Source organism: Ostrea edulis, chromosome 7, assembly GCF_947568905.1.
Source record: "Ostrea edulis chromosome 7, xbOstEdul1.1, whole genome shotgun sequence".
NCBI lineage: Eukaryota > Metazoa > Mollusca > Bivalvia > Ostreida > Ostreidae > Ostrea > Ostrea edulis.
Window position 1 is genome coordinate 16,170,806 of NC_079170.1, and position 26,763 is coordinate 16,197,568.

A 26,763-nucleotide genomic window follows, 5' to 3' on the forward strand; every position below is an offset into this window, starting at 1 on the left:
CTTTTTTGTATGTAAATGAAGTAGTGCTATAATTATGTAACGTATGTTTCAACACTTACACAACTGTACATCCATGAAAATATTGTGCCAAAACGATGCCACCATCAGTTATTCTTTACGATTGATGTTGCAAAATCATAAGGACATCACTTAATTCAATGGAAATACCAATTTTAATAGAAATATAACGTAGACAAGCAAATATTTTTACCAAATGTGTCTTTTCTTCTGAATTTGTTAATTTGCAATAAATGTGCGATTAAAACAAAAGTGATAGATTGATGTATCGCTATTTAAATGCTCATGATTCTTATAGAAATAACAGACACATGTTTTGAAACCTGGATTGCTCTTTGTTATAATAAACAATGAAAGTAACGTATGTTTCTTATTTTTCCTTTCATTACTATAAACACATCATTTCTATTCAAAAAATGGAAAGAATCATATGTACCCATTTCTAACAATCTGTTTACAATAATAATATAAAGAAAATGTTTAATTTCCCAACATTTTAATTAAATGTATACCGAATCTTATGTTTTTGTTGCTTATTTTGGAATACCTTTCCATAGAAACTGTCAGTATAATCCACCACGCGGTGTTATGAATGAATATTTAACGATGTCCCCTATTAATTTTGAGGTCAAAAGGACAACGGTTAAACTACTCTGGACATACGCTATTGTCCGTTGAGAAATCTTTCCTTGATAGACATCAAACTTGAAACACTGGTGCCCCTTATGAATAGATGACCCCCATTGGATTCCAAGTCACAAGGTCAAAGGTCATACAAAATTACTCAAATGACAAGTTGCTTATAAGTATTTTGAGAGACAAAACTTACATGTATCATTATGGTAGCCTTTGACCGGTAGTTAAACCTTTATTTTCACTGTCTATATAGGCATTCTACCTTTTCAGTATTGCCACAAGGGGAGCATATAATATTATTTCTAAAACATTTTTTCATGGTTGTTCTTATGTTTTCATACATTTTTTTCATGGTAGTTATTCTGTACTTCTACTCTCACAAGCGCCATTTCTGAAAAACATAAATAAAAAATTAAAAACAAGTAGAATAATATTACGTAACGGAATTTGTGGTAACATATGTTACACTCAGATAAAATATTTTTGAATGATTTCTCTATAAGATTGCATAGAACAATCATCAGAGATTAGTCCCTTCATTTCTAAGATATATTATGAAAAGATGCTGAATTCTAGCAAATTGATAAATGTAGAGTTGCATAGTTACATTTATCATAAATAGGACAGAAGCAGAGGAAAACATGGCCTGTATTTCTTGCAGAGGATATCTGTATATGCTAGTGAATACGGGAACAATAACACATTTGTTTCTTCATAACATAGTTGATATTCAACAAACATATCATTAATGATGATATTTTGTCAATATGTAGTTCAATATTTGATGTCGAATCAAGCATTTCATTAAGTAGCATACGTTACTTTGAGTAACGTATGTTACCAGCATTCTACTCAATGTAATTCTTACACCAGAAGATTTTCGAGATATTTGGAATACGATATACATTCTTTGATATCAGAAGAACAAATTCAGACCAAAACATTTCATCTGCTTAATCAATATTGTATATCAAACATTGCAGTTGTTGTAATAGTACTTACCGTAAGAGAAAATTAATCCTAATTCTCAAAGTTTAACACGTATTGACTTTCAAACTCAAACGTTCATAGTAGACGTTCATGTCGTATACCACATCATGCAGAGAGAGAGCAAAAATACGCTGGAAATTGTTCTATCATTCCCTTTAATTAATTTCTCGGTAACGAATGTTACATCACGAATGTTACATCTTGACACGTTTGTCAAATTTCAGACCAACCAATGACTTCTGCAAAAGAAATGTTTATATTTTCATTCTCTGTACACTACGAGATTTTCATAAAAGGGGTAACATTTGCTCTGCAAATACGTTTTCATAAAAAAAATTAGTGTATCGTATGTTACATTTCTAAAATCAGAATGCAAAATTTTGAGAATATGATGACTTCTTCTCAATGCCACATCCAAATATCGCTTGATGAATATTTTCACACCGTTTTTGAATATTTTAGCGCCAAAATAGATCAAAAACATAAAGATAATACGAAATCTTTGTCCATACATTGGGTGTTTAATTGACCCTATGATCACATAATATAATCTGGCGACATGGAGTAATATATACACCACGCTTAAAATCATACGCAAAAGTTGTTAAACTTTTATTGAATGAAAATTTAGGAAATACAAATGATATTAACGCAAAGAAAATTTAAAAACACGCTCTCAGATTTTTATATTTGCTTGTTCAATTTTAAAAATTGAGTCGGCGACAGTCACGTACGTTACAAAATTAGGGTATCTACGCTTCCTACCAAGTTTATAAGTAAAGGGGAAATAAAAAATATACCATGCCTAGGGAGGCTATGGGTCCATGAATGTATAGCACACAAAATATATGATTTGGTATAGCTTATTTTCTAATAAAGTGCCGGCGACATCGATTGCACGCTTTTATTGACTTTGAGTGAATATTTCAATGCAGTTTTATTCGAACGTTAAACAATTTATATGTTTGTGTATTTGAATTTTATTCACATGGTTTCTTTTTGGATATGAGGACAAGAGGAAATCCTGAGGCACTTTATAATTTGTAAGTAAAGCTGTTGAGATTTTTCACATTCAATATGGTTCCAGAGAAAACAGACTGTGTTTGTGAATGATGTCGTGGTACTTTCAATTATGCCTGTCTAGTAGGCGGTTGATTTCTTGTTGATAATAATAGTGTAGACATATCTTTGTTGTTTGTTCGCAATATTTGAGTAGTAATTGATCGAGTTGATATTTTATTTGGCCGGTAACTTGCATTATATGTCAGTAGTAAAGCCCCCCCCCCCCCGATGGGTGGTTCAACTGAGTGCAGTTTTGAGTGCGATCCGATAGACTGAGTGCAGTTTGAAGTGTAGTTTGGAGTGCGGGGTTTTATAGGCGGATCAGCGGGGGTCAAGCAGTTGGCGAGGTGGCTGGGAGACAACCTGGCGCGGTCAAGCGGGTGTGACGCGGTCAAGCTGGGCAGGTGGCCACAGCTGGCACGGTCAAGCTGGGGAGGTGGGGCGAAAGCGTGTGAACGTTTCGATATTCCTTGTGTATTCCTTTTTGTTAAATTTCAAATAAAGAATTGAATTAAAAAAGAACAATGGTTGAAAGTTTACACATTTATTAAATGAACAATTTACACACATAATGTACTGGCCCGTAATATTTCATCAGGACTAAAATATATATAGCCTAAGGTCAGGTTTCGTTTTCATTTCTCGGAAACGCGGATATTTTGTAAACAATGAACTCAGCTATTTGGTAATTTTATAAAACGGAATTCGATTAACAATGTAAATAGTTTACATATTTATTAAATCAACAATTTGAATAACAATTTACTGACCACGTGATGAACACCTGGTGTTTTGTCGTGATAGAAAAAAAAAGAATGTGCTACACGGGCAGATGAAAACAACCCATGGTCTCGCGCGGAAATGAGCGAAATGAAAGAGACGTATCCGGTAGTTATATAGTATTTATCCGGAATGCTTGTGCGCAATGGCGGCAGTAAACAAACGAAGCGGATACGTTGAAGGAAAAACTTCTTTATTTCTTTCTTACCGTTATGTGGACCAGTGAAAATAATGAACAACGATTAATCGCATAAATCCCATGAAGAATAGAAAATTGAAAGTAGGGCAAACATAGATCCCTGGACATATCAGAGGTGATATCAGGTAAGTAGGGCTATTCTATGCATGAATGAAATGCAAAACTCACTGTCTGAACCAAATTATCCTACTGGTTTCACAATCCCATTACATCGAAATAACCCCCAATAAAAAAATCGGAAAGTAGGGGGGCTAAAGTGTTAAGATGAAAGGGGGGTGGGCAAGGGATGTAATCAAATTCATCAGTTATAGCATGTATACCAGAACTAGTAAATGCACAATTGGCTGGAAAAAGAGCAATGTGGACTAGTATAATTAAATAAATATGTATATGTTTAATTGTTCAGAATGCAAAGTTGCAGTACATATTCACATAGACATATAACGGATAACATATATCTGTTATATGTCTATGCCCGGGGCAGGGTTGGCAAAAAAGTGGTCGATATGAGACCGGTGGTCAATACTGGTTAAAACTGGTTAATACTGGTCGATTGAAAATTGTTTGGTATATATAATATACTTATAAGTCATAATGTTACATAAATAATGTACACATGACTCTGCTGAATTGGGGAGATGTAAAAGTTTCTGTTCAAATTCCTTAATTTAACAAGAACTACCTTAGTATAAGTATTGTTTCATCAATCTTCATTTAAACTGTTGAATACTGTTGAATAGACATTTGAGGGGGTGGGTTGGTGATGTTTTCATAACAATAACAGGTATACTGGTCATCTCTGGTCCCAGCCTATGCTTATTACATGTAACACCTGTCTACTCTGTTTCCTGGACTCAGGTAATGTCCAGCTACCTTTTATTCTTAATCTGTCCAGGTACATGTATTAAGAGGTCTGTCTCCAATCAAGCTATGTTATGGAACTGTGACCCTCTGGTAGGAACTGAAGATATTTCGGTCAATTTTAGCAAACCAAATATATCAAACTTATGAAATTACATTTGATTATCTAATGAAAAATATTAATCAACAATTGATCCATATAATGAAAAGGCTTAATTTATCTTTATCTTTGCAAGAAATGTACAAAAATAGGAAAATGGACAGTTTAAATCACAATTGACCATTATTGACCACGTGGGGAGTATTGACCAGGACGGTTAAAACCACTGGTTAAAACCGGGGGCGGTTTTAACCGCCCAACCCTGCTATGCCTCTATGGTATTCAGAGATAGATCATACTAACTAGTTACTTTTTCTTTAATTAAGTGAATTTATACATTACTTGTTTCTCCTAACTACTACTTTATGGCATAAATTGAAGATTCACTCCCTGGTGTTGGAGATCTTTTATCTTGAAAACAATAGATGCTAGTGCCACACAACCAAAGAATGTAGTAAACATACTGCTACCTTTGCATGTATTAATTAGCAAATTAAGGTACTAGTAAATATAAATGTAAGGAACAAATGTCTAGGATGTTTTTTTATCTATTAAAAAGAATGTATCAAACTCTAAATCTAATAAGTAAAATTTTGTAATATTCCAGCTTCAGGAAGTTTATCCTATCATAATAGAGGTGATTAGCTACTTTGAACCTACTTTCATGGATCTACCATATTATCTTTTTTTTTTACTATGGCATTTGACTTTATGTTACTTTTCAAAGAAGGTGTAATTTATACATATAACGTGCATCACATGGAATTTTAATGATACAGGCAAATGATTTTGATGCAATATAAAAGGCAAGCGTGAACTTTATATCTACTCAGATTAGATTCAATAAGAATTGAAGGTCAAAACCATGGTGGTAACACAAAGCATCTGCATACAGGATTTTTTAGGGTTGTTAAATGGAAAAATTATATGAAAATAGTAGTCTCCAGTAATATCTACATTTTAACTCATATGAGAAATCTTATAACAGTTTCAATATTCAGACAGATCATGAGATGGAAACTAATGTAATTGAGACGAAAAGGGAGTATGAAGGAAAAAACAGAAAGGCCATTGCGAATCAGCAGATGATGTCCTATACAACCATCCTTCCATGACACATGCAATGGGAAGGTAACAGCTAAGTATATACATATAAATGATATTAAAATCCCATGTGCTCGTTCCATATAATGTCCCTTGAACATTATAAGTATTTACTTATTCCAAATACATGTAGTTCAAAATTAAGTCAGAAATTCTAAACATTTTTTTAATTAAAGTTTATTTCAGGAAACAAAGCCTGTCTGAAACTCCAAAATGACATTTCCAGAAAGCTGAAGAATGGATAAAAATCTTACAACCCAGATTTCATTCCACTGAAAAGAAAAGGGACAGGGTAAGAAGTTATTATTAATAAAAGATATATATATGCTGAAACATCTTAAAAGATATATTGTTAGCTCACCTGAGCTGAAAGCTCAAGTAAGCTATTTTAATCACTTTGTATCTGCCATCTGTCTGTAAACTTTTCACATTTCCATCTTCTCCAGAACCACTGGGCCAAATTCAATCAAACTTGGCATAGATCATCCATGGGTTAAGGGGATTCAAGTTTGTTGAAATGAAAGACTATGCCCCCTTCAAAGGGGCGATAATCACAAAAATGTAAAAATAGGCGGGGGGGGGGGACATTTAAAAATCTCCGCAAGAACCACTGTATCCAGAAAAGTTCAAATTTACATGACAGCTCTCTGACATAGTGCAGATTCAATTTTGTTAAAATCATGGCCCCGAGGGTAGGTTGGGCCACAATAGGGGATAAAGGTTTTACATACAAGTATATAGGAAACATCTTTTTTAAAGATATATCTTGAACTATTTAAGCTAGGGCTTTTATATTTTGTATATACATTTTTTACGAAAAGTTCTTTCATGTGATGCAACGGTGTTCGATCTTGTGACTTTGACCTGGAAGTTTGACCTACTTTTGATAAAAATCTGACATATTCAATATCTCAACTATTTAAGACAGAGCTTTCATATTTTGTATATAGATTTCTTATGGCAAGATCTTTGGTATCATGCATGTACCATGATCAATTATCTTGTGACCTTGGTCTTATCCAGAACAGCAAGATCTTGTCAATCATATTGGTGTTGAGGCATTTCTGTGTAATGTGAATTCATTTTCAGTAATGTTGTGATCCTTTGGGGCTCATGTAGGCTGGGGCCACAATATGGGATCAACATTTTTCATAGGAATAAAGACTGAAATCTTTTTAAAATCACAAAAGCTGTACAATGGCAGGGCCAATGTGACTCCGTTGAGCGATGTGGTTCTTGGCCTCTTGTACTGTTTAAGACGCATGTATTTAAAATTTATCATAGGGTATATTTGCATTTATTTTTTCAGAAATTTTGCATGTCCATGTCTTGGAAGGTGAGTAGGTGGAAAGTCAATAGATGCTTACCATATCAGATGCTTGCAGAGGATACTGAGGATAAAGTAGCAGAAAATTATGGAAAACAGGGAAGTGGCAGCCAGGACTATGGAGGGGAGGTGACAATGACAGTGATATGGCGTTAGGTTGGACATACAATATCTAAACTTTGGAGTACATGTACATCTCCACATTGGATAATAGGTTATGATATATGTGTGTGAAATCTTTTCCTATGATATGCACATGTTAACATATTAGTTTAAATGATGATGTATATCTTATGACTGTGGAAGAGAATGTGTTCAGAACAGAATATGTGTCTAGAAGAGTTGTTGCCCTTGAATGCAATTCATTATTTACATGGGGTTGAAAAATAATCCAGCACACAGTAGTACTAAATGCATTATGTTAAAATACATTTATGAATGGTATAAGTGATACTGTCAATTACTGATTATTACACTTTGTGAAATCATATTATTGTTATGTTTGATAAATTTCAAGGCTGCACCTTTGTATATTTTACAATATAATATTCTGCACTTTGGTATCAAATTCTCTAAACCTAATTTAAGAGTTACATATTCATTAACAGCAAGTTAATTATGATATGCTATGTAGTTTGTCAAAGGGGCATTAGCTGTGAAAGTGATGGCAACCTTTTTATTCAAAATTTCTCAATAAGAATATATATTAATGCCTAATAATAATATTTATTTTGTACAAAAACATGAGAAACCCAATAAAACGACAATAGATTGTCACTTTTAGTGTATAGAAATACATAAGGACAAGTTATTGTCTTGCAAGACAATAATCATTTAATTACCAAAATTCATGTGATATTCATACACATTCATGTGCCTGTTTTGGGGTTAAAAGGTGTTTGAAATAATTAAATACTGGTGTTATCACTGAAATACACATGTATGATATGGCGCAAATTTCATTTAATTCATTTTTTTGTATCAAAATGACAGCTAATGCCCCTTTAAGAATAACTATTTTCAATGCACATCATAATAACCTTGTTAAGCTTGAAAGAATATTGACTATAAGGAATCTTGATCATAAATATTAAATATGTTTTTAATTTCTCTCGAGGAGTTCCTTATAAACAAGCATATAATCATGATTATAGTACATTGACTCTTTTGTGTTTCAATCTGTTAGACTTACCCATTTTATTGCATTTCTTGGAAGTTGTGTTAAAAGAATTGGTGGTCTTGAAAAGGATTGTTGTAGTGAACAGCAAAGGTCAACTGCTATTCAGCAGTCTGTATACCTAGTCACCAAGGGCAAGGATATAGGTCATGTGGTTCTGCATTTCACAGGGCCAGTTAAGGGGCTAAAAGAATATAGTGTTAATGACAATTATTTCCATGAATAATGAGAGACATCTCCTATCTCTTATAGTGTTCTTCTTAAGATTTTGTGGGAGATGAGAAATACTTTATTTGATGCACAGACACCAAATAAAAAGTGGAGCTTGTTGATCCTAAGTTACATCCCTGCCATTATCTTCAATACAGTCTTTCATGTGTCTTATAAAAGTTTGCAAACACTAGTGCTTGCATAATGCACAGACACGTGAGGTGGGTAGTGTACGTGTACAGATGTTGTGTACATACCACCACCCCTCCACTGTCTACAAAATATATACCTGTAGAACCAGTAATATCACCAGAATATGTTATTTCCCCAACCGATCACCTTCATAAGTCATTATGAAGTCAGTTCTACATTCTATGAACTCTGGTGAGATATTGATACATACCGTACCACTGGATCTAAAAGAAATTCGTTTTACCACCGTCCCATTCCAATTTGATATCCTTTACTCTCATGCGCTTTAAATCAGAGACGGGATACTTTTAACTTTAATAAAGTTGAATTTTCCATTATATTCACATGCATAGTAAATTATCATCCCTTGCAAATTATGATATACTGGCTGACACCCCCCCCCCCTTACATTGCATGGTAGGATGAATCCACCCCCTTCTTTACATGTATGGTGTTGACGTTTGGAATAGAGAACATCTGTTATGGATTTTTTGGACCCTTTTTTATTTTCGTTTGATAGTCAAGAATTTTAGACGATTGCGAGTTATCCTCTGCTACCCCCCCCCTTTCAGACAAAAAACCACGCTATGTGTCTGTCTGATGCTCTTAAGATTCTTATGTGCAACAAAAATGGAAGTTCAGTAAAATTTCTGGCAACTTTCTTGCATATTGTATGAAAAAAAAAATTGATTTATAGTCAATGTTAGCCCTAAAATAATATATGTCTCTGATACATGTATAAAGCCTACCAAAAATACAGTGTAATTTCATTCCAAATGTACCTAACCAAATTTGTCATGTAATTGAATATGTAAGGTATTTTATATCTATTAGAAAATATCTTATTAAGATTAATTTTTCGAATTTGAATATGGCGTATTATACGCCAACAATTATTCCGGAAATATATTATCTATTGGTGACATTTCACCCAAGTAAGTATAATCTCGTGAGAATATCGCTTGTTTTCATCTGCCCGTGTAGCACATTAAAAAAAAAAACAACAGTCGCGCGTGTAGAACAGCTGCGAGGAAAAAAACTGTCGCGTGTGCAAAAAAAAAAAAAAAAAAAAAAAAAAAACCAAAAAAAAACCAAAACTCTCGCGTGTGCAAAAGTATTGCATAAGTTAATAAATGTGTAAACTATTTACATTGTTAATCGAATTCCGTTTTGTTTACGAAATACCAGCGTTTCCGAGAAATTAAAACGAAACCTAACCCGATCTATTTTCTTAGTCTTATGCCTAAGAAAATAGATCGGGTTAGGTTTCGTTTTCATTTGGAAGTTTTATAAAACACAATTTCAAACGGAGTTAAAGTGTATGGAGAGACGGGGTTAAGCAGGTGCAAATTTGCAGGTGTCAGGTGTGTGGGCGGGTCAAGGTGGATAGGTGGGAAAGTGTGCTCGTGTTAGAGGGATATAAAAACGCGATACAGCCGTGACATTGTCACTTTTCAGCATCATGTCTGAGCGAATCCAGGATATAGAGAGCGATAAAAGGGAGCAACGACTGCGGTATTTAGAACAACATCTTCACTTACAAAGAGCGCGTGAATTACAACTCCGCAGACGGAATAGAGAGCGACTGTGAATTTTACAGCAAGGTCGCGGAGTACGGAATCAACAACAACCTAGGAGGTTAGTGTCGGAATACTATCATATTCAACTGGATACAGATCGTCATTCCCGGAAATTCAGAAACCCAAACCCAAACGCAACAAGGAATTGAAAATGTATATTTATTTCGATTTTGAATGTACACAGGGAAACGGAGTTCACACCCCTAATCTCTGCGTGGCCGAACGCGTGTGTCAACATTGCGACAGTTTAAACATCGACACGCGCTGTGAACACTGTCAAGAGTTTTGGATCGCAACGCCGCTTCGTATTTCAAGGGCGAGACACCTTAAAGCAGTTTATGGAGTGGTTATTACAATCCAAGACGGACGAGAAGGGTAATGTGACTTTCAAACACGATGAAACTACCGCCATTGCGCACAATTTCAAAGGATACGATGGGCAGTTCATCCTGAACTATCTGGTGCACACGGCCTGTATCAAACCCGCAGTCATCCTCAACGGCAGTAAAATCTTGTGTTTGGGAGTGTTCGGCTTGAGATTCATCGATTCGTACAATCCCCCCCCCCCCTTTGCCCTCGCCAAGATGCCCTCTGCGTTTGGATGAACAAAACTGAAAAAAGGTTATTTCCCCCACTTTTTCAACACGGAACAGAACCAGGATTACGTGGGTCCTTATCCAGATGCCCACTACTAAAATCCTGATGACATGTCGATAGTCAATCGTGCAGCCTTCTATACCTGGTACAATCAACAGGCCGGGAAATTGTTCGATTTCCAGAAGGAATTCTTGGCTTACTGTATCTCGGATGTGGATATTTTACGCCGTTGTTGTGCGCAATTTAAGACGACACTCTACGGGCTCGTCCGCGTCGACCCGTTTCAGGAATCAATAACTTTTGCCAGCACGGCTAATTTAGCTTATCGACGAGGATTCATGTCACCGGACACCATAGGCATCATCCCTAATATGGATTGCCAACCGTCGCGCCGCTACTCGGCCAAGGCCTGTCACTGGCTTACCTTCCTAGACTGCAACATACGTCATGCTAAGAACGGGGGCGAAATCACCATATGACCATATACGGTGGACGGTTACGAGGAGGAATCCCGCACCGTGTACGAATTTTACGGCTGCTACCGGCACGGGTGCCCCACCTGTTATCCGAATCTGTTGACGGAAACCCACCCCCATTGAGTCCAGCAGACGTATCAAACCCTGTACGAACAGACTTTGAAACGAGGCGTCGCCTTAGAGCAACAAGGATATACGGTAGTGAGCATCTGGGAACACGAGTTTGATCGACAAGTCAAAAACAATACCGAGTTACAAGAATTCCTACGAGACCTCGATATTCAGGACCCATTAAATCCCCGCGATGCCTTATACGGGGGTCGTACCAATGCCACGCGCCTGTATTGCGAGGAGGGAGACATGCGATACGTTGATGTGTGTTCCCTATATCCTTACGTGTTGAAATGCAGACCGTTTCCCATCGACCATCCTCAAGTCATCACCAGCGATTTCGCCGATGTGAGTGAGTACTTTGGGCTCATTCGTTGCCGCGTTTTCCCACCCCGAGGTCTGTATCACCCCGTGCTACCCTACAAGACAGGCGGAAAATTACTCTTCCCCTTATGCCGAACATCGCAACTTAGGACCCGACGATCGATGCAGTCACACCGATTCAGAACGCAGTCTGACCGGAACCTGGATGACGGTAGAAGTACACAAAGCTCTAGATCTCGGCTATCGGCTTGAGCGCATCCACGAAGTCTGGCATTTTGAAAAGACCAGCCAGGATTTGTTTCGATCTTACATCGACACTTTCTTGAAGATCAAACAAGAAGCCTCCGGATTTCCCGATGAATGTCAGACGCGCGAACAGAAACAAGAATACATCAGTGAGATGCAGCACCGGGAAAGCATCTTCATGAATCTAATAGACATTGAGAAAAAAACCCGTCCGTAGAACCATTGCCAAACTCTTTTTAAATTGTCTCTGGGGAAAATTTGCACAACGATTAGAATTACCACAAACACAGTATTTAACAGAGGAAAAAGAATTGCAGAAAAAAATACAAGATGCCACTCTAGAAATCAAAGGAGTTGAGCTGCTGGAAATTCGAGATCACCCCGACGTCGACATGATGCTGATCAATTATCAGGAAAAAGAATAATTTTTAGAAGACCATCCTTTTGGCAATGTGGTGTTAGCGATTTTTATCACCGCACACGCGCGTTTACATCTCTACGAGACTCTAGAGCCTTTGGTGGATCGCGTCCTCTACTTCGATACCAACAGCATCATTTAACAACACGATGAGAGTCGGTTCAACCCCATCATCATCAACAGTTTAGGTGGGTGGACCGATGAATTGAGTGGTGACCGCATCGTCAAATATATGTCGGGAGGCCCTAAAAATTACGCGTACGAGAACCAGGGCGGAAAATCAATGTGTAAAGTCAAAGGACTGACGCACAATTATCGAGCTTCCAGGATCGTTTCCCTCACCACCTTAGAAAAAAATGTTGAAAGGTGAAGAAGAAGAAGTCAACGTGCATTACCCCCACTTTATCAAAGAACACGACATCACGATGTTCGCACCATCCCCGTAGTAAAGAAATACCGCGTGGTGTACGACAAGCGACAGCGGGTTCACCATTACAACACTCTCCCTTACGGGTATTAAAAAGGAATTGCATCGGCGGGAAAACTTAAAGACCCCAAAAAACACCGTACGGTTGCTCCACGGATGACTGAATGTGGGCGGAGCTTATCCATGGTCAATGTTATTTACCTGGAATTTACCTGGCCAAGAGATCGGTTGTTGTGTATATTTTTATGATATACACAGGAAATTTCTCAGGTTATTACAAATTATGCTTAGTGTCTTGATTTGTGCAAAAAAAAAAATAATTAAAATTTCTACCTACATGCATACCGTAATTTCTATTTCCCGTAAACCTTCAAACTTGGTCATATTTATGTATTGCAAATGACAGGTTTAGCCCATTTCTAAACCTTTGCGTTTTAAAACTTCTAATTAAATTGTTATATATCGTATATAAATAATTTCCGAAATATAATATTACCCGGCGTTTCCAGGCACTTCCTGGTGTCCTGGGAGTTTGCGGTGTCGTGTGTGTAGTAGGTAAAATATCCATGTTTCGAGAGAATGAATAAATCCAAGTAGATCTGTGTACATGTACAACCAAATGAAAAATGGTCAAGATACCCCTCAATATGGGCCGTCTGTAGGGTTTCTGTAGCTGTAGTATTTGCGTAATGGTGGTATCCCAAACAGAAGCTGACACGAAGTCTACCCCCCCCCCTCTCTCTCTCTTTAGGGTTTCTGTGGACGTAGTGTTTGTGTAACGATGGCATCCCAAACAGAAGCTGACACGAAGTCTACACCCCCTCCCCTCTCTCTCTCTTTAGGGTTTCTGTGGACGTAGTGTTTGTGTAACGATGGTATTCCAAACAGAAGCTGACACATAGCTAGTCTAACCCCCCTTTCTCTCTCTCTCCCTTACTCCCAATCATTGACTAAATGAGTAATTATTGTCATACGTATGCAACACTATTGCCATGCCATATTATTTCATCTATATTATTGCTACAGTTTTACACATTTCTCTCTCTCTCTCTCTCTCTCTCTCTCTCTCTCTCTCTCTCTCTCTCTCTCTCTCTCTCTCTCTCTCTCAATATAAAGCCGTGATAAATTATAAATAGAAATATCTCATTAACTTATTTATGCTTTTTTACTGTTGTTTGATTTCTGATTGTGTAATTTATAATCCATGTGGTATCTCAAACAGAAGCATTTTTTAAACTACTGGAACAGTTTTATGCATGGGCAATATAACCATTATACATGTTGATGTGCTGCGCCAATAAAGAATTGTTCATGTTTTTATAAATATAAAGTCATAATAAATCATTAATAGAAAATATTCCAATAACTTATGTTTGTTTGTTTTTTTTTTTTTGTTTTTTTTTATTATTATTGTTTGATTTCTGATTGTTTAATCTATAATACATGTATAAAGATGGAGAGAGAAAATACGATGATAAATTGCATTGTATAGGGGACGTTAGAAATTAAAATATTCTAGGTGCGAGTCAATGCTATTAAAACTCAGGTATACTGGGGCTTTCCTCGAGATCTGAAGACTGCCGGTCATCATTAGCCATGATTGTTATCAAAACATCTTTCTCAGGTAGCTGTAGACCACGGTATCTGCAAACGTCAATCAACCTCAGCTCTATTGTTAAAAGTTTGATTGACCAGCGGCTTATCATTGATCGCGACACAGGTAAAATTGGGGGGCGTTAACTTAAAGTTGGGTCTTTAAGTTGCAAACATGAGTAATGCGGATCACTATGACATACCATCATACCGGGTTATGTCCGATTATTCGATCGCTTGGAGTAATTTAAAACAGCACCCGATGTCTTAAAGAAATTATTACCAGCCATTGCAGAAGCGGGATTCTTTTACAGAGGAACGGAAGATTGTGTGTGTTCTTTTCATTGTTCGGTGTCGATGGTGGAATGGGAGAACAGGGACGATCCTTGGATAGAACACGCGTATTGGAGTCCTCATTGTGCTTACTTGGTGTGTAATAAAAGTGTGAAATGGGTACGACAAGCTTTCAACGCCAAAGCCAGACTTACCGAGAGTGGTCGATATTGGGGGGACTTACCCAGTGACGAGGTGAGGAACCCCATGTGTACTCAAAAATGTCATATTTGTTTAAACCGTGAACTGAGAATTGCATTTTTACCTTGTGGACATTTATGCTGTTGTGCCGTGTGTGGTGCGGGACTTACACATTGTCCTGTTTGTAGACATTCTGTGGACGAAACTGCACGCATTTTTGCTTTTTGAATAAACTGTATTTTTAAACTCGTAAATAAATTGAAGCTTTTTACTTGTAAATAAATATGTATGGTACTCTAGAACTCGTGTCATTTATCAAAATGTATACCTACGAGACACTAGGACAGTTTCAATTGAAACACGAATTTACTATGGTAGTAGCAGGTCCTTCCAAATTAGGCCACATTTCCATTAACACCAGCATACTACAACTCACATTTCCATTAATACCACACACTGCCACTCATACACCACCTACCACCTCTCAAATACCACATACCACGACATGTACACCACTACTGGCACTCCAGGTGTCATCACCTGCATCTTCTTTCACATTACTCACACTACTACCTATATACAGTCTACTCCGAATATAATAAAATTCAGGGGATTTACCTGAATTTTTCATTATATCCAAAGTTCTATATAACCAATGCTGAACTACACAAATATTGCTACTGGGTGATTTATATTAACTTCAATATAACAGATAGTTCAATATAACCGACTTTAATATAAGTGGAGTGAGCTGTATGTCCTAAGTTTTGCATTTCTTAACATAACAATATTAATGAAAAATTGATCTACCATTTTTAATTTGCATGTGTCACCATATTATCACAGGCATTTCCATTAACACCACATACCATCACCCATACACCACATACCACCACCTATACACCACATACCACCATTCAAACACCACATACCACCACTTAAACACCACATAGCACCACATGTACACCACTACTGGCACACCAGATGCCATCACTTACATTTTCTTTAACATTACTCACACCACTTCCTATATAGGTCCGAAGTTTTGCATTTCTTAGTATGACAATATTAATGAAAAATATTGATCTACCGTTTTTAGTTTGCATGTGCCACCATACTATCACTGGGATTTCCATTAACACCACATGCCATCACCCATACACCACATACCACTACCTATATACCATATACCACCACTCAAACACCACATACCACCACATGTACACCATTACTGCCACACCAGATGCCATCACTTATATTTTCTTTAACATTACTCACATCACTTCCTATATAGGTCTTAAGTTTTGCATTTCTTGGCATGACAATATTAATGAAAGAGATTGTTCTACCGTTTTTAGTTTGCATATGTCACCATACTATCACTGGCATTTCCATTAGCACCACATACCATCACCCATACACCACATACCACCACCTATACACCACATACCACCACCTATGCACCACATACCATCACTCAAACACCACATACCACCTCTCAAACACCACATGTACACCACTACTGGCACACCAGATGCCATCACTTACATTTTCTTTAACATTACTCACACCACATCCTATAAAGGTCCTAAGTTTTGAATTTCTTAGCATGACACTATTAATGAAAGAGATTGATCTACCGTTATCAATTTGCATGTGTCACCACCATACTACCACCCACATTTTATTAACACAACATATAACCACTTATACACCCCATACCACCACTTGTACACCACACACTACCACCTATATGCTACATAACACCTACTCACCACTATTGGTACACCAGTTTCCATGACTTAGGGTTTCGTTAACGTAACACAACCTATTACCTATATAGGTCCTTAATATTGCATTTCTTTCCTTAATGTTAATTAAAGAGATTGATTTAGCGTTATTAGTTTGCATGTTTCACCATACTACCAACCACATTTTATTAACACCACTTATACACCACGTAGCACCACCTATACACCCCCATACCACCACTTGTACACCACACATTACCACCTATATTGTATATCTTCCAGATGAAATGTACAAGGAACCGCTCTTGACAACTTCAGGGTATTGGATCCTACCACCTGAGGATTCGTTACATTTCTTATTTGAGATTGCTTCGTAATACCCATGTCATAGGAAATAACACATTTTTGTAGGTTTACAACTTTTATGTTATTGCATATTTCAGATGAAAAATGTCTTTTGATGTATCTTTTTCCTTCAAGTAGATGCAGGTCAATATTTGCATGAATTCAGTTTTTAAAGAAGGTGCTCATTAATGGGATTCTCGGTATACAGTGGTGTGATTCTGTCACATCGACTAGTCGTCCTCCTCCTTCTCGTCTTCCTCCTCATCTTCCTCCTCCTCGCCTTCATCATTGTCATACTTATCTAGGTAAGATTCAAGTAAATATTTGTGTTTGCGTAGAGCCATCTTAATGGATTTCTTTAATCCATGATTGTCGGACACAAATTCATCGATGGCGTCCGTCACCTGTTCGTGCGTTGTGTCTTCTTGCAACTGATACTGATCGTAAAGGAACCGCTCATACAGTTTTCTAAACTGTTGGTAAGTTTATCCTTTGGTCTTTTCGTCTGCTTTCTTACTAGCCTTCTTTTCTGACATATTTTGGTTCAAGTATTTCTCGTATCGCTTCTGCCACTCTCCGGCAATATGTTTTCGCGCTTTATGTGCCATTTGGCGAAAGACGATATTGTCTTCCTCTGCGTCACTGTCAGTATCGCTCAGTGTTGGAGAGACATCACTCATGTCAATATCCTCTTCCTGATTGCGGTCCCCGTGTTTTAGTCTTTTGTAACGCATCATGGCATCTCTGCGAGAAAATAAAGCATGGCACTCTGAGCACTCAATCATGTTACCTGTTCGAATGCATAAAAGTGAATGAATAATTCCTGGCTTTTAGGTTCTTTATATACTTCCACCACCACCACCACCACCACTACGCAATTACCGGTCGCATTGCTCAATGGTAGAGCGTTCGCTTAAAAGCTTCCTAACCTGGAGCTCATGAATTCGAATCCTCCTCATGTCATCGCCAACGTAAGACGTACACATTGGTAGTGAATGGTCCTCCAAATGCCTAACACGAGCACACTTTTTCCACCTGTCCAGCTTGACCCGCCCAGGCACCTGACACCTGCAACTTCCACCTGCTTAACCCCGCCTCTTGATAGACTTTAACTGTGAGTAAATTGTATTTTATAAAACTACCAATTAGTTGAGTTCATTGTTTACGAAATAGCCGCGTTTCCGAGAAATGAAAACGAAACCTAACCCCTATCTACTTTCTGTCAGCTGTTAGACGCGGTCAGTAAATTGTGTGCAAATAGTACATTTAATAAATGTGTAAACTTTGAACCATTGTTCTTCTTTAATTCAATTCTTTATTTAAAATTTAACAAAAAGAATAGAAAAGGATTATCAAAACGTCCACACGCTATCTCGCCAGCTTAACCGCGCCCCTGCTCAGCTTGACCGCGCCAGCTGGCCTGCTGGCCACCTACAAGGCTTGACCGCACGCTGACCCTTACACTCATGTCAATACCTCTCAAAACTACACTCCGCTGAACCGGCCATCGACCCGCACTCAAAATTGCACTCAGTTGAACCAGCCAGCGAGGGGGGCTATACTACGTATGTCAATGGAGAAAATATCATTCTAATTTTGCTATAAAAGAAATCCTAAATCAACACAGAATAACAAGTTTGCGCAACGATATTTGGATAAACACAGAAAATAGGTAATTCAAGCCGGGACAATGTCAAAAGTAGCTCGGACAGGAATTAAGTGTTTTATCAAACGGACATATGATAAAACTAATACAGCATCTCATTCGCAATATACACCGCACGAACGAGATAAAACTGCTTATCTTCCTCTTAAAAATAATATCTCCCCATCGTATTTCACCCCTTGGGTAGCCTCGTGCATTTTCCATAAATTTAACGTCAAAGTAGACGAAGTGTATTGTGACGTCGCAATAACTACTTTCATAGTTCGCAAGACAAAAAATACGTGGGTCTTTGATACATAGTTAAATCGCTTGGTTTTGGTTGATACAAAAACAAGCGAGTAAACCAGCATTCAAGGAGAATGGAAATACAAAAAATGATTATAATGTTACGAAAACGGTACCCCAGTGTCAATATAATGGCCATCATTCCCTAAAAGAATACATATACAACATATGAGGCGATCCCAATGCGGGACTTTCGAGATACGGATCCACTCGACTTTTATCGCGCGTTGAACGTCAATTGTAGGACATGTCACTTCCGGATTACAATAACAACAAAGTAAACAAACATGGAATTCTTCAATTGCTATCAAATTCCTGCATTTAAATGCTATATTTAAAAGAAAGGAATTACTACAACCATTTTATAGGAAAATGCATTTGATTAAAATATGCGAGTTGGCGAGAGAAATAAATCTAGGGAATATCTTGAGGATATCGGTAAAACCTCACGCCTTGCATCCAATGATACGCGTCTAAATGCACCTTTTCCCCTCCATCTAATTTACACCCAGGTACTAGGCACCAATAGTGACTCGGATTGTCATCGTGGGATTGCTCATAACTCTTTACGGACCGTGTGCTAGCTAAACACCATTTGTATCGATGTCAACTTTGTCCTACAATTGGTTATTATCACGTGACCGTGTTGTGTAAACGTCAAATAAAATCGGTCGTTCCGGCACATCCCGAAAGTTCCGTATTGGGTATAGATTATAAATGGAATGAAATTTATTGTAGTTTTATAAACGAATTGTATTTTAATACGAAATGATTTATATTTACCGAGTGTTGTAGTACGGTGAGGTTGTGGAACTTGTCATCCCGAAATTCCTCGCCGATAATTTGTTTGTATTATATATGATTGATGTTATCGGCATATCCGCATTTTAGCAACTCCATCACGAAACCCGTAATATAAGCAATCGCCGATCTCCATTTTCCAAGCAACGACAAACGGCCATAATTGCGCCATATACAACGTGTCCACTTTCAGTATGAATATATTATGCTTTAACTGAAAATGGCGGGTGTTTACATGTTGTACCTGACGTCAACAATCGAGCCCGACGTCAATAAATACGTTGATCAGCTGTCTGCTAGAACAGAACTGGACAGGTTCATCTATCGCCAGCATGTCTTGGAAACAGATGAATAGATGAGTAAATGTTATTGGGAATCGTTGATGTTTGTTTGGTATAACATGAATTTAATCTATATTCTTAATATTAGAGTTATCTGCTTTGAAGGGTTAAACTTTATCCCATAGTTGTTGGGAGCTTGAAAAGTAACTTGGTCACATGTGTTTATTAGATTAGTAGTTTCTCCCATAGTTATTGGGAGAAGTTTTTTATGATCCATCAAATTCAACCTTTAGTAATAAACTTTTTATAATCATTCCTGACTTATCCTTTTGTTCAATGTACAGACTTGGGAAACCCACAGTTACGCAGGGGTACAGCATCCCCCGACACGCAAAACGCAACAATAATATTACTATATTCAGTTGTTTGTACCTATTTCAAATGCATTTTTGTTGTCTTGGTTTGTTTCGGTATGATAAACAATTTATTGTATGAATGTTTGGGAGATATGAAACTTTATTCCCCTTGAAAAATCATATTCCCCTCGGGTCGTGCCCTCGGGAAATATATTTTTTTTCTTGAGTGAACACATTTTCATATCTTCCCCACTATCATGCAATAAATGTTGACGGTGTGTTGTTGTCAGTAGGATGGCCTCAGATACATAGAATGTACAGATGAGCTTACTCATATGCATTTTTGTAGTCGTAAATTGTTTTGGTATAATAAGCAACTTTATATTGTATGAATATTCGAGAGAAAATGACGTTGCCCTCGGGGAATATGATTTTTCATGGGTGAATACATTTTCACATTTCCCTCACTATCCTACAATAAATGCATGATATTACATTCTGACCTTCAAATTTTCCCGATGTGCATAACCATTTCGAATAAAGACAAGAGGCCCATGGGCCTAGAATCGATCTTCTGATACATGGTGGAACAGGCAAAAATTCTCACTAACCAAGATTCATCAATTAACAAAGTTTGATGATGTTAAGTCAAATAGTAACTGACAATTTAAATGTAACTGTCCAAAAGTAGGTCACGGTGACCTACTTTTGGTCGACACACTGAAGACTCAAGATACATCAACTGACAAGTCAAATAATATTTAAATATAACCGTCAAATTCCAAAAGAAGACCACAGTGACCTACTTTTTGGTCGAGACACTCCAAACACTCAAGATGCATCGACTAACAAAGCTACTTTTTGGTCGACACACTCTAAAGACTCAAGATGCATCAACTGACAAAGTTTGATAATTGAAGTCAAATAGTATCTGAAATATTCAGATATAAACGTCAAATTCCAAAAGTATGTCACAGTCACCTACTTTTGGTCGACACACTCTGAAGACTCAGTACCCATCAACTGACAAAGTTTGATGATTGTAAGTCAAATAGTATCTGAAATATTCAAATATAGCCGTCAAAATCCAAAGGTAGGTCAAGGTGACCTACTTTTTAACCAACACACTCTGAAGACTCAACATACATTAACTGATAAAGTTTGATAATTGTAAGTCAAATAGTGTCTGAAATATTAAAATATAGCCGTCAAATTCCAAAAGTAGGTGACGGTGACCTACTTTTTGGTCAACAAGCTATGAAGACGCAAGATGCATCAACTGACAAAGTTTGATGATTCTGGCTTTCATAGTGTCTAAAATATGCATCTAAAATTGAAAATGTGAAATTTGAATGTCTGCAAAATTCAAAAAAGGTCACTGTAACCTACTTTTTATCAATATGTTTCGAGGCCTCTGGACGCATTAACTTACAAGGTTTAATGATTCTAAACCTCTTAGAGTCTGAAATAACAACCTAAAATGTATTATGAATGATTAGTCATAAAATTCAGAAAGTAGGTCATGGTGACATACTTTTTACATGACGCAGTTTAAGAGCCCATGATCCATCAACTGACATAATTTGATGATCATAGGCTGAACAGTGCCCAAGATATGCAGTAAAATCCATTTAATAATAATTACCTGCGAAATTCAAAAAGTAGGTCACCATAACCTACTTTTGAGACTAATAGAATCCTTCATTAGTACGAGTGTGGGATAGGGAAATTCCACCGAGGGGACAAGATTCGCAGTCTAGGACGAGGCTTTGCCGAGTCCTAGACCCCGAATCTTGTTCCAGAGATAGAATTTCCCTATCTCACACGAGTAAATAATGAAGGATTATTTTTCTCACATTTTACCTACAGTTTAGTGTATAAATTTAGCTTTGAGAAAATTCTAAATTATCAAAATCCTCATTTGAACTTCGATGCAAAAACTAATTAGATAGACAGAAAGAGCATACCCGAAAATGGTTTACACTGTAAGTGTAAACTAAAAAAAAAAACCAAGGTTGTCCGCCAGAAAGCTATATAAATTAATATTCAAAGATAACAATGCAAAATATTTTTACTTCACCATGTAACGTAAATCTTCACCGTGTAACGTAAATCATAGAAAATATATGACGTCACAATCAAATGACGTCGCAGCAGTGTGAGACAGAAAAATCTCACATGGCTGTCTCACATGGGTAAAATCAATCTCACACTGGTGATTATGTGAGAAAACATGATATTAGGTCTTAAGATGCATCAACTGACAAAATTTGATGGTCCTAGTCCTTTTATTAAGGAAAATATCACAGTGTTAACAAAACAAAATTGAAGGTCAACTTTGAAGTGACCTTCAGACCACACCCTTTGCCCCAGGATGATGCCTTGAACATTTTTTTTTATCTACAACCTATCCTCATCCTTATGCATAAGTTTGGTGATAATTTGCCCAGTGGTTCTTGAGAAGATTTTTTAGCAACCACTACTTTTGTTTGCATTTTCCTAATGATCTCCTCTTGTTAAAGGGTCACAACCCTAGTTTTAGTACAAATGAAAGCAATTGGGACAAGGATACCCTGTGACAAATTTGACAAAAATTGGCCAAGGGGTTCTTGATATATAGCCCTTTTCTCAAAAAGTTGACGCACACCACACGCCAGACATATGGCCATATGATTAGCTCTTTGAGCCTTCAGCTCAGAAGAGCTAAAATCCAACCGCGTGTACATATGGATTTGGCACAGGTGAAAGATGATACTATTTCATTTCGATGAAGGCATATTTCAAAAGGTAACTAGCGGTAGATTTAGGATTTTGATACGGAAGGTGATATTTTGTATCTCGTTTAGAGATTTAGCAGTGAATGTGGGAAATGCCCAACATTTAGATCAGGATTATGGAACTTGCTAGATATGATAGGAAAATGTACGGGTCCGAATCATTTATTTTAGATATATCATGTCAATGTCGGTATATCAAGCCCAAACTGTAAATATGAGTACACATGTCCCCTGTGCCGAGATGGAAAACAATTGAAAGTATGGCGAATAAAATAGCTCTGCGTCACTTGTATGATGACGTAATAGTTAAGCGAGGAATTTCCGCCACGTGACAAGACATTTTTATATATTGACAAACGATGTTTAGTAAACTATGCGATGCTTGGAAGAATTTTGTTTTAATTGGAATATGCTGTCATCACTCCGGACTTTTTGACCCTACTGCGTACAATGGAAATCTCACAAGTGAAGAAAAACTCTCAGTCAGTTCGTGTGTATCTTCTCTTATCCACCCTGGGGATTAAAGAAAGCAACGTATCTGCACTTGGTCTAAATATGCCAGTGTAAATGCTAAAGCCACGGATCCTGACGATGAACATGTAGCTGTTCCTTTCAAAAACTAACCAATAGCATGATATCAACTTGATCCAACACTCCTCTGTCAATTCTTTCAGTTCCTTTGAATTTCTGTCTATATTTCAAGCAGGCCAACGGTCTCTCCATCGCTGGTCGGCAGTCCCACTGAACTCCATTCTTTATGTCTTCAAATGATTTGACTCGACGCGCTAAATTACCTTTAACTTAAATCATATTTTCATTCCTTCGTTAGCAATCATTTATTCGATAAACTCTAATGAATTATATCTTGTGTTGTCTGATCTTTATTCGCTACATAAGTACGGAAGCTCTATAAGAGTACTGATCAAAACAAAAATATAGAGATAAGAAATTAGATATCATGAAACACTTAAATTCTTAATTATCAATGAACACACATATTGTCATAAAATATTTGGGATACGCTGTCCTTTTTATGTCAGCATTATTTCTTTAATAAAAGGATGATACTACATGTATATTCTAGAATTTAAAAAATGCAATTTTATGTTTAAATCGTTAGAGATACATAACGACTTCCTTTAGTATCTAATTCACAATGCCTTCCGAATTTTCTTTTCTGAACCGCAATATATCAGATAATGTTGAAGTGATTCTGGATATGGATATTCTAACATGAAATAATACTATATTTCATTAATCTATTAGATCTTTTTCAGCATGTGCCATGTATCTCGCAAACCTTGTTTGATATATCAATACTACATTTGTATGTATGTTTCTGAGGAATGGTAAATGATTTTATTTCGTTTCTCTATATTAGTGAATGAAGAAGTCTCACAGAAAATCCAAAACCTCGATACACAGATAAAACGACTTACAAGTACGTACACCGAAGCAACATTTTTTTCTCATATTTTTATAGGGTTTTCTGTAGGAAATTTGATTCTGTCAAATATCTATTCTATATCAGCGTTCATGAACATGATTGTGTCCCTATGAATTATATTTTCAGGTTGTCCTCAGGCCTGGAACAAGCATGGCAAATCATGTTATATGTTAAACAAACGGAAATTAACATGGACAGATGCTGATGTAAGTCATACAGGGATATTATAGTAGAGATTATAGACATTAAAATGCATACTCCAACGATATTATCAACTGTCCCTCTAAAATGTACAATCAGACATAGTGACATCCTATGCGAACGGAACGATATTGCGAACAAATTATGTGTAGATGTCCGTAAATTACTAATTAAAGTATTGCACAGTGTGCGTTATAAGACCTTAACACCACAAGATGCTTACTCCTAGTGGGCACCTGATCACACCTCTGGTGTGTCCAGGGGTCCGTGTTTGCCCAACTATCTATTTGCTTGTAGGAGGTATGAGATTGATCACTGTTCATTATCTTCACCTTTCCTTTAGCAACGCAACTAAATCCAACTTTGCTACATTCATGCTTATGTAGATGACTTTTGCTATTTATATACAAGGCAAATTCTTATGATCTGGTAAAGAATTTCTGCATGGCAATATCGGATCTTTATCATATTCATTTGACGTAAGTTATTGCTACACGAATATTTCTTGTTTTAGCAATTCTGCAGAATCCTGTCTGCAAGACTAGCTGAAATTGGCACGAAGAGTGAAAACGACTTTATTTACAATATTATCAAATACGACACAGGTGAATAGTGAGTCGCGTCTAATGTGTCAAATTATGAATTACTTTTAACACGCAATATTCGGTTCTAAGTTTTATGCAGTTTTTAAAAGAAAAAAAAAACACATTTTCAGATCGAGCTTGGTTAGGCGGTGTAGATACGGAAAAAGAAGGCACATGGACGTGGAGTTTCTCGCAGATACCACTGACATTTCAAAACTGGGACCAGGGTGAACCCAATAATGACAATAGAAACGAATACTGTTTGGAAATATTGGGAACAAAATATGGACGCTGGAATGACTATCCATGCTCAAATCTAATGGCATCTGTCTGCGAAAAAGATTTGTAGTGTTGTACAGGGGTACATGATCATGTCGTGTTTGTGTATGATAGAGAATGTGGTAAATACTCTATCACCTGCTATATTATCAAATTGTTTTCCTTAAAATACTGAAAGGAAAAATCCCTGTATCAGCAAATTAAAATCATTTTGTTCTATATCAACCAGGAAATATAAATCCAGGTCTGCTTTAAACATAGATTAAATCTTTAAATTAATATGATAAAAGTACATTACCTGAAAATCGAGAAATTTTGGATTATGAGAGAATGGAGGATATTTGCAATAGCTACAGTATTCAATGACCCAAACAAGAAAATATGCTTTAAAATTTTTGCAGGAATTGCTAATTATATGCCATGGTTTCAACAGTCTGCTTTTCACAAATTCTCTAGTCGTTATAACGATCTAGTTTGCCGATGCAATTTTTCATTGGGTCAAATCCTGTCTGATATGTTTTGTAAAGAAATCTATTGAATGATATACAAAGTGTTTTAGATAAAGATTTTACTGTATGTTTCAGCATTTCTTTGGCTAATAGAAGCAGTACTCGTTGCTTTATTTATTGAAACATTACAGAGAACGTCTAAGATATCTTGTTCATTAATAATAATATGACCAATAGTATCATTGCACAAGTACTTATCAGGTAATTTCACACCTGTAACATTCATATTTGAAATAGAACAGAAATATTTGTTAAATAAATTATTTTTTTTCTAAATCGCTAAAAATAATTTTTTATCATTGTCCTCGGATATGAAAGGTGAAGATAACGATCCGCTTTGAATAGGTGGAGTTCCAGTTGATATTTTTATATGAAATGCTTCTTTCAAAAGTTTCCAGTATAGTTATGTCTCTCCTTCCCAGAAGGGGAACATGTAGTTTTAGTGAAAGGTGAAGATAACAAACAATGAATATTCCCATAACTCCTAGAAGTAATACAAAATAGAGTTGGGCAAACACGGACCCCTGGATAAACCAGAAGTGGGATCAGGTGGCTAGAAGGGGTAAGCATCACCTGTCG

At 36.7% G+C, this 26,763-nt stretch overlaps 1 protein-coding gene across 1 annotated transcript in view; it reads left to right on the top strand.

Annotated features, from left to right (window-relative positions):
- Positions 1 to 26,417, top strand: part of LOC130047851 (C-type lectin mannose-binding isoform-like) — a 50,071-nt gene extending 23,654 nt beyond the window's left edge. Inside the window, exons 2-5 of the mRNA XM_056143489.1 lie at positions 24,546 to 24,605; positions 24,738 to 24,817; positions 25,327 to 25,417; positions 25,528 to 26,417. Of these exons, the coding sequence (XP_055999464.1) occupies positions 24,546 to 24,605; positions 24,738 to 24,817; positions 25,327 to 25,417; positions 25,528 to 25,745 (449 nt within the window). The 3' untranslated portion in view covers positions 25,746 to 26,417. The remainder of the gene's footprint in view (positions 1 to 24,545; positions 24,606 to 24,737; positions 24,818 to 25,326; positions 25,418 to 25,527) is intronic.
- The last annotated feature ends 346 nt before the right edge of the window (positions 26,418 to 26,763 follow it).